At 48.3% G+C, this 17,455-nt stretch overlaps 1 protein-coding gene across 1 annotated transcript in view; it reads right to left on the bottom strand.

Moving 5' to 3' along the window:
- The window catches only part of LOC128808122 (collagen alpha-1(VII) chain-like), a 101,283-nt gene extending 84,951 nt beyond the window's left edge, over positions 1-16,332 (bottom strand). Inside the window, exons 1-4 of the mRNA XM_053978950.1 lie at positions 16,244-16,332; positions 14,647-14,846; positions 7,439-7,525; positions 2,519-2,652 (exon numbers count right to left, since the gene is read on the bottom strand). Of these exons, the coding sequence (XP_053834925.1) occupies positions 2,519-2,588 (70 nt within the window). The 5' untranslated portion in view covers positions 2,589-2,652; positions 7,439-7,525; positions 14,647-14,846; positions 16,244-16,332. The remainder of the gene's footprint in view (positions 1-2,518; positions 2,653-7,438; positions 7,526-14,646; positions 14,847-16,243) is intronic.
- Positions 16,333-17,455: the final 1,123 nt, after the last annotated feature.

Genomic DNA, 17,455 nt, shown 5'->3' with positions numbered 1-17,455 from the left:
CCACGACAGCTCTGATGGCAGGGAAGGGACAGGAGTACAGGGAAATTTCCTTAACCAACAGCAAGGCATTTTCCCCTTCCCAGTGTTCCCTCCCAACTGAATTCCGTATTTTTTAGGCATTCCATAAATCCATTTCATGGACAGGAACCTCATGACTTTGAGGGATGCTTAAACTCATGAAGACTCTGCAAGGGATATGGAAAATTTGTATTTTCCTTGGAATTTCTCTCCCTTGCAGGCAGTTATTCCAGACCCTGCTGGAGGAGAGGGGTTGGATCTTCCTCACTGGGATTGGGCTCAACCTTGTCCCCTATTTTTTTTTTTTTTTTTTTCCCATTTTGGGTCATTTTGGATTTTACCCAGCCTTGACTTCCACCTGCAGCTCTGGAGCCCCAACTCGCTCCAAGCAGGCTGGAGAATCTGTCCTGGTTTCCAGGGAGAGGAGCTGGGTGTGTTTCCCAGGATTCTGCTGCACATGGAAAACCCATTCTAGCCTGACCTCTTCAATTCCCTGGATTTTTATCCCATTCCTACCAGCAGGACCCCTAAAGGGCCTGGAAATATTTGGGTTTTGTGCTGTCCTTCCTTGCTGTGTCCCTGATCAATCCTCTTTGGCCACCAGCAGGAGAAGGGATCATTTTCCAGCTGTGGATGGATGTTATCCAAGGATTTTGGGGTTTTCATCCTTTTTGCTCCTGACCCTGAATTCTTCCCAACATAACTCTGTTTGCTGCAGGAAGATAGGGATTGGCTCTTTTTTGGGTTAAATTTGGAATATAAAGCACTTTTCCTTGAGGAAAAATAGGAGACAATTAGTTCAATTTTCCTTCCCAGAGATCTCCCTGTCCGGGGTGTTTGGAATCAGCTCAGCTGCTCATGGATCACCACGAGCTCCTTTCCCAGCTGCTGCTTCTATTTTGGATCTGTTCCTTTTCCTCAGCTTTGGGGTTTTGATGTCCCTGTTCCCCCAGAAAGATGGAGGGAAGCAAATCCCAGTCCTGGTCTCCATCCTTAGGACTGGTGGAAATCCTTCAGCAGCTTCTCAGGGTAACCACACCCTGTATTCCCACAAGAAATTCCCAACAAAATCCAGAACTGTCCACCTCTTGGAGCTAATCCAGGAAGTGCAGGATTTCCTGCTTTTTTGGCCCTGATTTGGAAAACATCCTCTAAATCAGTATCAGAGGGGTCTTTGCTGCCTCATCCCAATTTCCCAGAGAGCTTCCTTCATCCATCCTGATTTTTCAGAGTCTTCCTCACCCCACCCTCATTTGCATCCAGGGATAAGGAGGAGGAAAACAGCAAATATGGGATTCCAAAAGGGTGGGATGGCACCCTTTCCCCTATAAACATGACAATCCCAGCTCAATCTGGGGGCTTTCCTGTTAGTTTTGGTTGGTTTTTGGGGTTTTTTTTGGCTTTTTTTTTTTTTGGCTTTTTTTTTTTTTTTTGGCAAAAATTTCCCAAAACCTCGGAATTCCTGCTTGGATCAGGCACCTAGAGCTGTCATGGGAAATGTGGGATGCTAAAGGTATTTGGATTGGTACCTTCTGGAGAAAATCCCACCCCGGACAGCTCTATTAATCACCGGGGGATAGGACTGGAGTTGGAATTTTCCATGCACCTCCAGAACGATCCCATTCCATCCATCATGGCTTTGCCAGAGACATCTCCAAACGTTGATTTATTGCCCCGCTCCCAGCCCGGAATTAAACAGCATTAGAGTCAAGTTCCTTGGTTAATTGATGGACAGCAGCTTAATCAAGTTAATTTCCAAGCTGATGCTGAAGATTCCATTAACTCCTTGTTGAATTTAACGGATTTAGGTGGATCTGCACCTCCAAACCTGGGGTTTCTTGGGAAAAGGAGGATCCTACCCAGCCTGGGACAATCCTGGGAGCTCTGGATTTGCTCTGCAGGATGGTCCCAAGGATCTCCCTCTCCAAGACCAAAAATACACCCTGGGTCATCCATGAGGCTCTTCCCTGGAATTCTTTTTCCTCCTGCTTTTTGGATCCAGGCCCTCATCCCCAAAAGCTCTCTGTGGGCTTGCATGGAGCTGGAGAGGTGAATCCTTGTGCCATCCCAACTCCCTAAAAAACAGAAGGATTCAAGGCTTCCTTGAGGTTTTTCCTCTCCCATTTCCTGTGTGGTTGCTGGAACCAGGTCTTGGAATTCAGAGGAAGAATCAGGGTGGGGTTTGTTTTCCCTCTCTCCCCACTTTCCTCTGGAGCAGGAGCTGGAACAGAGGCAGGACACTGAGCAGAGCCCTGATTGCTCCATAAATCCCAGGGCAGGAATTCAGGCCCTGAATTCCTTTGGAGGTGCTCTGTTATCCACATGATCCCAAACTAAAGAGGATCCTGCGCAGGAATTAAAGGCACCACAGCCCCACCCCGGCAGTTCCATGTGTGGATCCATGCCAGGAGCAGGAAAATCTGCTTGGAAAAGGGATTTTCCTCCCCGAAACGTCCCAGGTGCTGCACCTGTGGTGACCCAGGTGTCACTTGTCACTCACCTTCATGAGCAGCCCCAGCTCGGAATGGCCCCGTGGCCACCGCCAGGACAAGGATCTGGAAACACAACATTTCCCTCGGGAAGCAGCTCCTGGGAATTCCTGGAAGTCAGCACAGAGCCTGGAGAGTCCCTCACCTGCAGAGGGAAAGAGGTTGGAGCTGGGGCCACCTGAGGCTGACGTTCCCACCCACCCTCAGTGCCAGGAAAAGCTTTTCTCCAGCTAAAAAGGCTCCTCTTGGCTTGGAAAATTGGGATTGAAATCCACAAATCCTTGAATTCCTTAATTTCTTTGCTAACGCTGAGAGTTCAGCTTTGCCCCTCCTTTCCCAACATCCACCTGAGGCACTGAAGCCCGAATGGGAATATTGGTGGTGGGACAAAAGCAGGAGAGACTTCCCACTTCAATTAATCTGGGAGAAAAGGCCAGGAAGATCAGGAATCACCTGCATCCAACCCTGATCAACCCTAAATCCAGGATGAACTTCCTTGAGGATCCAGCCCACCATGCCAGAGGAGTCTGGAATTTTGGTTATTGCTGGTGGTTTAATGATTCCCAAAACTGCTGCAGAATTCCCCCTCTGGAAAACAGGGAATTCTCCCTGTGGAGCAGAAGTGGTGCTGCCAAAAGGAATTTTATTCTTTTTCAATGGGCAATCAAAAGTTCTTCTCCTGCTCTGAGCCTCACCTGTTCCCAGGGAAGCGTGGACAAGTTCCAAGGTGGAAATTATGGATTCAGGGAAAAAAAAAAAAAAAAAAAAATCTCAATGGCTTCATCCAGCTTTATTATTTTCCAGGGATTTCATTCCAATTAACACCAGGGATTAATGAGAATAAGGAGTCCCTCTAAGATTCCTGTGACAATGAATGTTCCAGGAGTTTGGGATGGAGGATTTCAACTTGGAAGCATCCAGGGGAAAAGCAGGAAAACACCTGGTGAGTCCTGGGAATGACATCCAGACCCTCCTCTCCTTTATCCTGCTCCATGGTGACTTCCCCACAAATCAGATTTTCACATTAAAAACACCTTTTTAAGCTAAATTTAGACGTTTTTCCAAGCAGAAAATTCCAGCTGGGTGTTTCTTGGGAAGATCATCTCTAGGCAGAACCTTCCTCCCTCTCCAAGAAGCACAATTTGAAGGGAAAAAAAACCGCTGGATTTGCCCGTGCAGCTGCTGCAAACAGCAAGGGAGGGATTTGGTGCCCACCCCTGAGCTCCAATTCCTGCAAGAAATCCCAGGAGAGGAGTGAAGCTTTGGGGTGGGCGACTCCAAAGGGGAATTTTGTTGGGAATCACCGCTCATCAGATGGATTCATGGAACAAAGAATGGGATATTTGCAGTTTTGTCACCCTGCTGCCACGTGGGAGTGACGTTTGTTCATCTGTTTTCCCTTAAAAAAGGTGGAAGGGGATTATACATTCTCAAAAAGGGAATATCTCCAGGGAAGCAGGATTCGTGGCCAAGGAGAGGTGGGGATTTGTGGGAAAATCGTTGGATTTGAAGGAGGTGGGGGTTAAAAAAAGGGGAAAAGAAAGGGTTGGAAAGTGATGGATGAAGAGATTGAGTGCCTGGCTGTCAGCCAGGGTTGCACCGCTCCGCTTCCTCCAGCTGGAACTTTTCCAGGTTATTCACATTTCCAAGTGCTCCCCAGGGGAACAGGAGCTGGGACAAAGGAAACAAAGATCCCAAAGGTTCTGCACGCCCTGGGAGCCTCCTGGGTTTGGGGCAGAAGAAACTCTCCCAGCAGGAATCTGCTGCTGTTTCCCTGCCTCCAGATTCGATTTTGCTGGAACAAGGACATGGAAGGAGGCAGCAAGGAGAGTTTGGGAATGGAATTCCCACATTCCCATCTCCTGACCCAACGCCCCATGGCCAGGTAGGAATTGGATGGGCTTTAAAGTCCCTTCCAACACAAATCCCCCAGTGATTCCCTGATTTATGGGCAGGGAATGGGAGAGGCTGATCCAGAGGCACTCCCTGCCCAGTCAGGAAGAGATCCCCCAGTCCCTGAGCTGGAGCCAAGGATCTGAACCCAAATCTCTGACTTTTCCCATTAATTTTGTTATTAATTCCTCAGGAAGGTGAGGCCTGTGGTGAGAACATCCCACAGCTTCGGCACTGCCTGCAGCTGCCTCATCCCAAATCCCAAAGAGTCACACTCCATCCATCCATCCATCCATCCATCCATCCATCCATCCATCCATCCATCCATCCATCCATCCATTCCATCCATCCATCCATCCCCTACTCCACTGGGTTTTCCCATTCCCAGACAAGCCATGCTTGGGAAAACTGAGTGACCCCAAAAAGGACCAAATGACACCCAAAAACCCAGTGATCCCAAAATTCCGGTGACACCCAGAAAGGACCAAATGACACCCAAAAACCCAGTGATCCCAAAAACCCAGTGACACCCAGAAAGGACCAAATGATACCCAAAAATCCAGTGATTCCAAAATTCTGGTGACACCCAGAAAGGACCAAATGACACCTAAAAATCCAGTGATCCCATAATTCCAGTGACAGTCAGAAAGAATGAAATGACATCCAAAAATTCCAGTGATCCTAAAATTCCAGTGATCCCCAAAATGACCAAATGACACCCAAAAAGGAGAAAATGACACCCAAAACCCCAGTGATCCCAAAAATCCAGTGACACCCAAAAAGGACCAAGCGACACCAAAAAATCCAGTGATCCCAAAATTCCAGGGACACTCAAAAAATCTGGATCCCAAAAATCCAGTGACACTCAAAAAGGACCAAATGCCACCTGAAAGAGCCAGGACGTGTCCCCAAATCCCTCCAGCCCTTCCTGAGGATCCTTGGAGCTGCAGGAAAATTGGGAAGCCCCAACATTCCCTGTCCCTTTCCTATTCCTCCTCCCAGGTGCAGTGACCACAGGAAGCAGTTCCTGCAAATTCCACCCAAACCATGAAGAGCCTCAAAGGCTTTTGAGACATTCCAGGAATCATTCCCTGGTGGTTGATTTCCTCCTCTGAAAAGCACTTCCCTGCAATTCCTGATTGCAGCAGAATTCCCGTTATTTTGGGCCACGATGGAGAGCAGCCAAAAAGAAAAAAAAAAATTTGTGAATCAAAATGAAATTTGTGGAATATTATTCCAGCATCCACAGGAGAAGCTGGGAATTGTGAGTGGATCTCAGCCACCACCACCACCACTGGTGCTCCTGGGGCAAGAAAAGCTGGATTGGGAAAGGAGCAAATCCGCAGCTGGATGTGGATTCCAGCCACGCAATCCCTGCATCCATTGCCACGATCAAACCTGCAGCAGAAAAGGAGAATTCCACCCTGGAATTTGTGAGTTCCCCAGCCAGGAATGGCCCCAGACCAACCCCTCCTGCTGCTTCTCCCACATCCCACCAGAATATCCATTTTGTTGGAATTATACCCATTCCCAGGGGATTTGCTCCGTTGTTGTCCCAGCTTTGATCCAGGGCCTGCTTTCAGCCACCTCGCACAGAACAAGATCCGAGGAAAAATCCATCTCCTTATCCCACTGGGGGGAAGTTTTCTGGGATAAGATTCTGCCCACTCCACGCTCACACCCCCTGGATGCATCAAAGGAGCAACAGGAATTGGCTTCTTCCCAAAAACACCTCAAAATACCCCAAAACAAAACCATGGGAACTCTGGCAATGCCAACAGAGCTCAAGGAGCATTTGGGCAACACTCTCAGGAACATGGTGGGATTTTGGGATTGTCCTGGGCAGGACCAGGAGTGGGACTTTGGTGACCCTTGTGGGTCCCTCCCAACCCTGGATATTCCAGGATGCTCTGGAATCTCCTTCCCAAGCGCTCCCTGCTGCCCCTGAGCCACGTCCCACCAGGGGAGGTGAAAAGTCATCCCAAAATTCCAACTTCAGACAGGTTTGGGGCACCCCGGGCCCTTCTGGGACAGCAAGGGGTTCAAACTGTGCAGCACAGGGGGAAGCTGGGGCTGCTTCATCCTCCTCATCCTCCCCACTGGGAGCTGCTGCTCCTCAACCTCTTCTTCCTCCCCAGTGTCCCCATGCAGTGCTTCCTCATCCTCCTCATCCACAGCTGCTTCCTTGTCATCCTCCTCTTCCTCCCCATCAGGGAGCTGCTGCCTCCTCACTCTCCTCATCCTCCTCATTTTCCTCATCCGGAACTGCTGCCTCCTCATCTTCATCTTCCCCCATCAGGAGCTGCTGCCTCCTCATCCTCATCTGGAACTGCTGCCTCCTTATCTTCCTCATCCTCCCCTTTGGAAGCTGCTGCCTCCTCATCCTCCTTATCCTTCTCATCTGGAGCTGCTGCCTCCTCATCCTCTTCATCTTCTTCATCCTACCTACTGGGAGCTGCTGCCTCCTCATTCTCTTCATCTTCCCCCATCAGAAGCTGCTGCCTCCTCATCCTCCTCTTCCTCAGGAGCTGCTGCCTCCTCTTCCTCCCCATCAGGGAGCTGATGACTCCTCACTCTCCTCATCCTCCTCATTTTCCTCATCTGGAACTGCTGCCTCCTCATCTTCATCTTCCCCCATCAGGAGCTGCTGCCTCCTCATCCTCCTCTTCCTCAGGAGCTGCTGCGTCCTCTTCCTCCCCATCAGAATCTGCTGCCTCCTCATTCTCCTCATCTTCTTCATCCTCCACTGGGAGCTGCTCCCTCCTCATCCTCCTCTTCCTACCCCACGCTCCTCTCCCTCTTCAGTTCCTTCATCCAGAGCTGCTGCTCCTCATCCTCCTCTTCCTCCTCATCCTCCCCCTGGGGAGCTGCTGCTGCTTCCTCCTCTTCCTCCTCCTCCTCCCCGGCCCCTCTCCCTCCTTCCCCTCCGCAGTTCTTTAACTGCAACCTGAGACTGAAGAGTGGGGGAAAAAAAAAAAAAATCCCCAAGGACGGACAAACAGACACGGACAGACAGACAGACCGACCCTGCTGCTCACCCGGCGCCGGCCTCTCCTCCCCCAGGCCCGGAGCGTCCCGGGGTGGGTCCCTCCACCGGGAATCCGCGGCGGAGAAACTTCCACAGGCTGGGGAAAAGAAGGAATGATGAGGCGGGAGGAGGGGCTGCTCCAGGCGGGTCCCCCCTTCCAGCTCCCGTTCCTCCCCGGCAGCTGGGATGGAGGGGGAGATCGGGCCAGGGGATGTGGGAATGGGGAGGGGGGAGAAAGGGAGGGAAGGGGGGAACATTAAAAGATTTTTACCTCGTGGGCATAAAATGATAATAAAATAACTGGGATGTTTGCAAGGGAAGGGGCCGGCGCAGGGAAAGGGGGAAAGTTTGTTCCCAGGGAGATAAAAACTCCAGGTATCAGCTCCAGGTGGGAAACACCAGGTTTGGGGTGGAAAAGTGATTTATGGTTCAAATATGGGAGGCTGACATTGCTGGGCGGGGGGGGGGGGGGCTGGAGGGGCACGAGTGGGGACAGCACAAATGAAATCCTGATTTGTCTCATCTCCCCACAGCAGAGATTTCCATGGAATTGTCTCCTGGATGGAGAATTGGAGACAGTGAGAAACTGAGGCAGGGAAGGCAGTGCAGGTTCAAATGTTTGGGAAATGACCCCAAAAAGGACCCAAGCACCACACTTGGATCCTTGGGTTGGTGACACTGGGGTGACCCCAAAGCTCTGGGGTGATGGGCAGGGAATGTGTGGGACACATTCCATGGGGATTCCTGGAGAGGGAGACTGGCTCCAAACAGGATCCAAACAGAATCCCAGGAATAAATCTGAGTTCTCCCCTCATCTCCAGACAGGATCCCAGGAATAAATCTGAGTTCTCCCCTCAGCTCCAAACAGGATCCCAGGAATAAATCTGAGTTTTCCCCTCAGCTCCAGACAGGATCCTGGGAGTAAATCTGAGTTCTCACCCCTGGCTCCAAACAGGATCCTGGGAATAAATCTCAGTTCTCCCCTCAGCTCCAAACAGGATCCCAGGAATAAATCTGAGTTCTCCCCTCAGCTCCAGACAGGATCCCAGGAATAAATCTGAGTTATCCCCTCAGCTCCAGATGGGATCCTGGGAATAAATCTGAGTTCTCCCCTCAGCTCCAAACAGGATCCCAGGAATAAATCTGAGTTCTCCCCTCAGCTCCAGACAGGATCCCAGGAATAAATCTGAGTTTTCCCCTCAGCTCCAGACAGGATCCTGGGAATAAATCTGACTTCTCACCCCTGGCTCCAGACAGGATCCCAGGAATAAATCTGAATTCTCCCCTCAGCTCCAGCCACCTTCTGTAGCCAAATCTGGAGCTGCACCCCAAGGCAGATTCCAGCCACTGGGAAAACCCCAATCCAGTCACCTGTGGAGCTCCCACCACACAAAGAGAGGAGATTTCAGCTCAGGGAAAAAAAAAAAAAATTAGGAAGAATTAGAGACCCCACATCCCAAAAACCCAGCAGTTTTCCTGCTTGGAGTAGGAGATCTGCACCGAGGATTTCCGTGCCCGGGGTGCTGGGAATTCCAGAGCTGATGAAGGGCAGATCTCACTCATCCATCCCTAAAGATCCTCTGGCCAGGAGCTAAATGGGCCAAAAAGGTCAAGGACAGAGGAAAAGGGAAAACCAGGAGCCTCCAGGGTGAACAGGAACACATTGGCTTGAGATGGAAAAAAATTCCAGGGAATCCCAGCCCCACCTGGCTCCAGGTGAGGCCAAAGGATCAGCAGAGCCCCATTAATAAATGAGAGCCTCAAACAGCTGCTAGAAGAGATTTAAATCACCCATCAGCTTCCAGGTGTTCAAATATCCACGGGTTTAGAAGTTGGGAGAGGTGGAATTTTGCTCTTCCCGGCCTGAGCCTGCAGGGAAATCACTTGAGCTGATGTTCCCCCACTCCAGCAGAAAACCCCAGGAATTAACTGCTTCCTGTCCATAAATATCCACAATTTTTCCTCCCCTTGACATCATTTTTGCCTCCAAGCTCTCCGGGACGACTCCAGTTTTAGGGATTGATGCTCATCCCAGGCTTCAGAGGAGCACTCCATAAATTCAGGCTTGACAACTGAGCCTAATTAAACCCTATAAACCTCCTAAAGCCCTGAATGGCTCATTAGGGAGCTGAATGGGCTTAATTGCAATTGGATCTGCATTCAGCAACTGAATCCACTCCCAAACCCAGAGTGGGGCAATCAGGAGGTCTTTGTGCAGCTCCAACACAATTCCCCACAGGATTTGGGCTCCAGCTGCCCAAAATGCTGCAGGACAAGGAGTTCTGGTTTTAACCCAGGTCCAGCCAGGTTTAACCCTGCAGGGGTTGGGAAGAGGTGGAGAAGTGGCACTTGGGGACACCCTACAGCAGAAGGATGTGGAGCTGCTGGAGTAAATCCAGAGGAATCCATGGAGCTGCTGCAGGGCTGGAGCCAGGCTGGGAGAGCTGGGGGTGCTCACCTGGAGAGGAGAAGGATCCAGGGAGAGCTTCCAGCACATTCCAGGGGCTCCAGGAGAGCTGCAGAGGGACTGGGGACAAGGCCTGCAGGGACAGGACACAGGGAATGGCTCCCACTGCCAGAGGGCAGGGATGGATGGGATCTTGGGAATTGGGAATTCCTGGCTGGGCTGGAATTGCCAGAGCAGCTGGGGCTGCCCCTGCATCCCTGGAATGTCCCAGGCCAGGCTGGACACTGGGGCTGGAGCAGCCTGGGATGGTAGGAGTGTCCCTGTCCATAAATGTTGGGATGGGTGACTTTTCCTTATGGATCTGGGCTTGGGCCATGTGGAATTTTTATGCTGGGCTCTTGACAGGTGTGATAGGAACACCTGGAGCTGAACAATTCCGTGCCTTTATTCCCAAACCCCGGAGCCAAACATGCTCCATCAAAGGCTCAGGGCAGGGGTGAAGAACAAAATGAGTTCTTTAATTGTCACAAAAAAAAAAACCAAAAACAAAAAAAAAAACCCACAAAAACAACCAGGAGGGGGGAACATCAAACTGAGGCCAAATGCAAACCACAAAAATAAACTGTGCTGAAGCAAATTTGGGAGGTTTCCGAGCCAGGCTCCTCAGCTCCTGAAGCAATCAGGAATATTTGGGAGCAATCAATGGGAGCAAGGCGAGGCAAACAAGGAGGAGAATTCACCACTTCCCAGAATGCCAACCCCTCTGGAGAGGGAAGGGTTTCCATCTGCTGGAATTCTGGCTTCATATTGAGCAAAAAGTCCTGGCAGCCACACCTCATCCATAAGATAAAAGCTGGGAAAGGTCCAGCAGCATTTTCTGATCCCAAAGCACCTCTGGAAAAACACCAGGAAGGCCCCCAGCCCCTTTTTCTGTCCCATTGTTCTTCCTGAGGCCCCAAAAGCAGCAGGGAAGACCCAAAAATGACTTTTTGGGATGAGAGATGGGACCAAGAACAGCTGGAGTGAAGGTGCTCCATGAGGTCTCAGCCCTGTGGAGCTTTGAGGATTTCCAGCTCATGGGATGGTTCTTATCAGTCCCACTTCGAGATAAAGCTCTCGTTTGATAAATTTGGCCCCCAAATGGCCTGAGTGGCTTTTGCTCCCGTCCAGAATTGTGCTCCCAGTTGTTTTCCTTGCTGGACTCTCCCACTTTGCTCCGTGGAAAGTCCAACAAAGGTGCTTTAGAATCCCAGAATGGGTTGGAAGGGACCCCAAAGCCCCTCCAGTGTCACCCCTGCCATGGCAGGGACACCTCCCACCATCCCAGGCTGCTCCAGCCCCAGTGTCCAACCTGGACATTCCAGGGATGCAGGGGCAGCCCCAGCTGCTCTGGCAATTCCAGCCCAGCCAGGAATTCCTAATTCCCAAGATCCCATCCATCCCTGCCCTCTGGCAGTGGGAGCCATTCCCTGTGCCCTGTCACTATATCCATACAAAAAAATCCCTCTCCCTCCCTTTTTTATGGAAAACAGGGAGATGAAACATTGCTTGGAATGTCCAACCCCACAACGGGGGTGTCAATGGGATTAGGGGAAGTGTCCTCCTCCCCACTACTGGTTTAACTGGTTCTCCCCACAGACCCCTTTCAATTATTTATGGCCACGCCAAAACTTGCTCCTTTTCCAGCCAAAAATACCCAGAGCAACCCAAGGACTGATCCAGGGAAACAAGAGCAGCCCCCCTTGGATGTGGACTGGGAGAAGGGGATTTCTCCCAATCTTTGGAAAAGTAATTAAGGAATGAGGAGATGGGACCACTCCTGGTTCCCTGCTCAGCTTTTTGAATCTCCAGAGTGAATCCAAGCCCAGCTGGATTCCAGGGAATGTACAGCTGGATGAGTTCATCAGAGTGTGACCCTGCATGGGATCCATGGCAAACAATTCCAAACATTCCCCCCCTTCATCAATTTATTTAAAAAAAAAAAAAAAAAAAAAAAAGAAAAGAAAAATCACTTCAGGATATCCTTTGGAGCATCCATCAATTTCACTGAAAAATGGAAAATTAAAATCCAGCAAGGATCTCCTTCAGAGCACTGAGGACCTTTTTGGGATTTCTCAATTTAGGGTGATCTAAATCACACTGGGAAAGGGGGGTTTTAATTTGGAAGTAGCAGGATTTCACTGGGAATGTTTCAACGTGGAAAATAAAAGCGGAGTTAGACCAGAAATGGAGGAGAGATCTGGGAATCTGAACCAGGGAAAACATCCCAACGTGGAATCCAGAGGGAGCGACTCCAAGAACAGGAATTTCCACATGGAAAGGGTTGATAGGAATTGGAAGGGGCTGCCCAGGGAGCTTTGGAGTGCTCATCCCTGGAGGTGTCCAAGGAATTCCTGGATGTGGCACTCGGGGCTCTGGGCTGGGGACAAGGTGGGGATGGGGCACAGCTTGGACTGGATGGCCTGGGAGGGCTTTTCCCACCTCAGTAATCCTGGAATTCTGGTATTTCCAGGCTGGGATGTGCTGCTGCCAGTCCCAGAGCTCCACTGGTGCAGAGGTGGGTGGCAATTCCATGGATGGCATGTGGCAAAAATCTTGCCAGGGATGAAAAAGCCACCTCAGTTTGGTCACTGAGCACAGGAGCGGCCTGAGATCCAAATTCCCCAATTTTTCAATTTCCCAACCCAATCATGGCCTCTTCTCTCAATGTTTTTGAGACCAAAAGGTCTCCAGGCCTCAGTCCTGGAGCACATTCCCAGTTCTGTCCTCCTGGTATGATCCTTGTATGATCCTATACCAAAATGGCAAAAAAAAAAGAGGGAAATCCATGAGAATTTTTTGATTTTGAGCCATCGTGGTCACAGAGAGTGACAAGGTCTGGATTCATCCCATTCCCACAGGACTGCTCCGCAGGCTGGGTCACTCCAAACTGGGGAGCAGTCAAAATTCTGGTCAAAATTCTGCTGTTAAAACCCCATAATTCAGCTGAAGAGAAAAATCAGAAGAGTTGAAACAGCTGAAGCTTTTAATGGGATCCATTCCCAATTTTGGAGTCCTGCACAGGGAAATCCATCATGTGTAGATATTCCTATACCAAAATCAACGGGACTCCAGCTCCTAAAAACATCCCAAAGACGTCCCAAAAACGTCCCAAAAACGTTCCCCTGCAGCCCAGCAGAGGAGCTGCTGGTGAGAACCATTTCCAAGGTGTCCAAAGACCATTTTCCCACCTCTTCCCAAGCTTTTTTCCCAGGCTGCTCTGCCCCGTGAGCTCCAGGAAGGGATGGGATTTGCAATTCCACGCGTTGGGAATTTTTGGCCACAGTTTTGGTCACAATCCAGCAGCGATTTCGCCCGTTCCAATTTTTGGGATGGCGTTTATTCCCAGCCTGATCATTCCCAGACCTCTCATTCCAGGACATTTGGATGGAAGTTCTGGGAGGTGTCAGCCATCCCTCTGTCTCCACAGGGATCCTGGGGAAAGGCTGGGAAGTGAAGTGGGATGGGGAGGGAAGCCCTCAGATCTCACCCCCACCCCACAGCTGGAGCATCCCCATTCCAAGCACGGAATTCCCCGCTGGAAGCATCTCAGGAGCTTCCAGAAGTTTCAGCTGCTCAGGTCCCACTTTGCTCATCACGAACACCAAAATTCTCCCCTTCCCCTGCCAAGTTTCCCAGAGCCCTGGAGGGATCCTCTGGATCACATCCCACAGAATTCCAGAATTATTTAGGTTGGAAAAGCCCTCCAAGATCACCAAGTCTGAGCTGTGCCCAATCCCCCACCTTGTCACCAGCCCGGAGCACTGAGTGCCACCTCCAGTCTGTCCCTAAAGAAATAATATTAATATTGTCAGGGTATTAATAATAATATCATTATTTCCAGTGTATTAATAATATTCATATTGTTAGGATATTCATAATATTAAATAATATTAATATTGCCAGGATTAAAGGAATTGGAAAGGGAAAAAAATAATGGGAATAAAATAAAAGAAATAATTTTTTGCTTTCTTCCTGAACAGAGAAAGGGTGGCCTCTGTCCCCAGCCCTTCCTGGGGTGTGGATTTCTTTCTTCCATGGGAATAAATTTGTGGCTGTTCCACAGGGAGTTAGATGGAAAACGGAGGGATAAAAACCCCATTTCTGCCATGGAACAACATCAGGATGAGCCTGTTTCTTTGGAATAAAAATAACTGGAGAAGGATAAAAGCGGGGGACACAAAACTGTCCCCTCACGGTGACAATCACCCACCCCAGGCACGGCACAGGACCCCAGCTGCTGCCAGCTTGGAATTCGGATTTATCCAATGGAAAAACCAGCCAGTGATCCCTAAAAATAACCAGAGCCACTCCTATGGATGAGATTTTAAGCCTCCACTTCACATTTTTATCTTCCCTGTAAATATTAAGCTGCAGGATTTGATGTAATGCAAGGAGGGAGGCAAATTACCCCTAAATTTGCATCACTCTCCTGAATCCAAGTGTCCCAAGGAATATTGAAGGAACCTCACAGATCTCTTCTTTTTTTTTTTTTTTTTTTTTTTTTTTTGTCCCTTTCCAGATATTTTTTGCTCCAAGTCGGATTTGCCAGCCTGGAAATTCATGAGAAGGTCACAGTATAAAAACCCCAGTAACAAGAAAAGAATAAATCTCATTTTCCCTCCTTTGCAGTTTTTTGTTTTTTTTTTTTTCACAATTCCAATCAGACTCAGAATCCCAACCTTATCTCATGTCCTCACTTTGGAGGGCAGGGACTACAACAGAGTTTTCCCCCCCGTTTTTCCAGATATTTTTTCCCATTTTTCACTCACCTGCTCCACGGGAGACAAAAGGGGAGCATCCAAAATTCAGCATTTTTGAGATGCTTCATCTGAAGAGATGGGAAGGGAGCTGAGCACTCCGGGACACACTGGAAATCCTGCAGATTCCAGGAAAAAATCAAGGAGCTGGGAGTCAACCCTGCTGCCTCTCGTGCTGCCAGGGAGCTGCAGCTGGTGCCAGGGAAATATTCCTGCAAGAGCAGCAGATGTTGGGAGCGAGGGATGAGGGAAAGGCACAGGAGGAGGTCGGGGTTTGTTCCCTCCAGGGAAAAGCAGGAAAAGCACCTGGAGAAGCTCCATCCTTCCATAATCCAGGGATTTCCTGGATGCACCTTGGAATGTGTTTCCATTCACCACCCTGTAGGAACTTCTGGGAATCTTAAAATTTTTTAACCGCTGAAATTTTTTTTAACCTTCTCCGAGTTCTTTGGCGATGATTTCCACAGGTTTTTATCCCATTTTTTATCTCCTGTCCTTGGTTTCCAACCTCAATCCTTGGTTTTGTTTGTTGCCACTCAATTCTTGCAAAAGAAAAACCCCAAAATTCCCTGGAAGGAGGTTTTGGGTTGGGCTTGTTCTCCCAGGAATCTTGTGATGGGATGAGGAGAAAAGGCCTCAAGTTGTGCCAGAGGAGGTTCAGGTTGGATTTTGGGAAAAATTCCTTCACTGATAGAGTGGTCAGGAATTGGGACAGGTTTTCCAGGGAAATGGTGGGGTCTCCATCCTTGGAAGTGTCCAAAAAAAAAAAAAAAAAAAAAAAAAAAAAAAACAACTGGATGTGACACTTGACAAAGTGATTTAGGATATTCAGGATTGGACTCGATGATCCTGGAGGTCTTTTCCAACCAAAATCATCCCATGATTCCATGATTTGGGTTTTTAAAATCTGGGAGAACTGCTTGGGAATGCTGTCTGTGCATCCAAAGCACCGACAGTGCCACCTGGAGTGCCTGTAGGGGCTGGAAAAACCTGGAAAATCCACATGGAAATGGGATTCCCTTGAGGCTGAGCTGCAGGGAAACCCTGGGAGCCAAGGGGGAAAAGGTAATTGATGGACAAGGGGTATAACTTATGGGAAAATGGGAGTAATTTATGAGAAAATTGAGTAATTTATGAAAAAAAAATTGAGTAATTTATGGACAATTTGAATAATTTATGGAAAAAATGGAGTAAGTTATTTAAAAATGGAGTGATTTATGTAAAATTGGAGTGATTTATGGACAACTAGAGTAATCTATGAAAAAAATTGAGTGGTTTATGGACAACTGGAGTAATTTATGTAAAAATGTAGTAATTTATGAAAAAATGGAGTAATTTATGGAAAACTGGAGCAATTTATGGACAATTGAAGAGGGACTAAAAGACTGAAGCAAACGGGGATCATCCATAACCCATCCTCAACTCCCACTATAACCAGAAATAAATCTCAAATTCCTCATTTTAGGGAAATAAAGAGAGGAGGGAGGGGCTGTGCTGGCAGCTGAGGGGTTAAACGTGGAGCTACCCCATTCCCAGCTCCTTTCCCAGGATTTAGGACCTTCAGGAGGCCACCCCTGTCTAGATCTGGTGGTCCTTGAGATTATCCCACCTGCAGAAGGGAATTCAGGGAAAAACTCCAGGTAATGGAGCAGCAAGAGAATAAATTGAATTTTCTTCCCTTTTTGTCTGTTTCAGGTGAAGATTCTGGGGCCTGTAAAAAAAAAAAAAAAAGGGAACAAAGAGTGGTGGTTTTCAATTAAAGGAAGGTAAATTTAGGTTAATTAGAGGTGTTTTAGAATGAGGGTGTGCTGGCTCCAAGGGAAAAGGGAAAGGATCCAAGGAATTCCTGGACGTGGCACTCAGGTGGGGAAGAGCTCGAATTCCCAAATTTTCCAAATCCTCCACATCTTGCAGTGAACTGAAACCAAATTTTTGGTTCCATGAGGTTGGGAAGAGCTTGAATTGCAAAATGTGGGAGGCAAAAGCAGAAAAAGTTGGAGAAAAACGTAAAGAAAAAAAGACACAAAGCCCAGAGAAAAACATTTTTGGGATGGTTCCCTTGGATCCCACTGAAGGCAAAAATCCCAAATCCAAACATATTTGGATATAGATGGCTCTGATTCACTTTCTGGACAAGGAAAAAAAAACAGTTAAAAAATTATAAAAATCTCTTTTCCTCCTGTTTGCACGTTTTTAGGGAATTTTAATGGAAAAGATTCCCATCAACCACCTCTGGAAAGTCGCTTGCCTAAAGCATGGAGAGACAAATCTGATTCAGGGAGGTTTTCCAAAGGGAAAAGCATTTCAGGTTGGAGTTTCTCCAGCTCATTTACAGGGATGTCAAATTTAACAACCTTAAGGAATGAGGAGGAGGAAGGGGGAGAGGGCTTAAAAAAAAAAAAAGAAAAAAAAAAAAAAAACAAAACCAAACCAAAACAAGAAAAAAAGAGTTATTTCAAATTTTCCCCCAAAATATGCTTGGAGGTTTTAGGCTTTACTATTTTTGACAAGTTCCAACACACACAGGCAGTTGGAGCAGCAAGAAGAATTTGGAATTCATCCCAAAAAAAAAAACCAAAACAACAACTTGGTAGAGGAAAATAAAAGGAAAAAAAAATGGGGGGAATTTAAAAATTGATGAAAAGAAAGGAGGCTGGAACTTTGGACCAAGGGAAGAACTTGGGGAAAAAATCCAGGAGTGAAAAAAAATCTCCTGGATCTCATGAAAAAATGAAATGTTTGGGATAGAAGGAATTTCTCCTCTCCATCCAGAGAAATAGGGATAATTTCTGGAATGCTGAGCTGAGGAAAGCTCCAAAAA

This window comes from Vidua macroura, chromosome 5, assembly GCF_024509145.1.
Source record: "Vidua macroura isolate BioBank_ID:100142 chromosome 5, ASM2450914v1, whole genome shotgun sequence".
NCBI lineage: Eukaryota > Metazoa > Chordata > Aves > Passeriformes > Viduidae > Vidua > Vidua macroura.
Note: the sequence above shows the minus strand (reverse complement) of the source record. Positions and strands in the feature narration are given on the sequence as shown.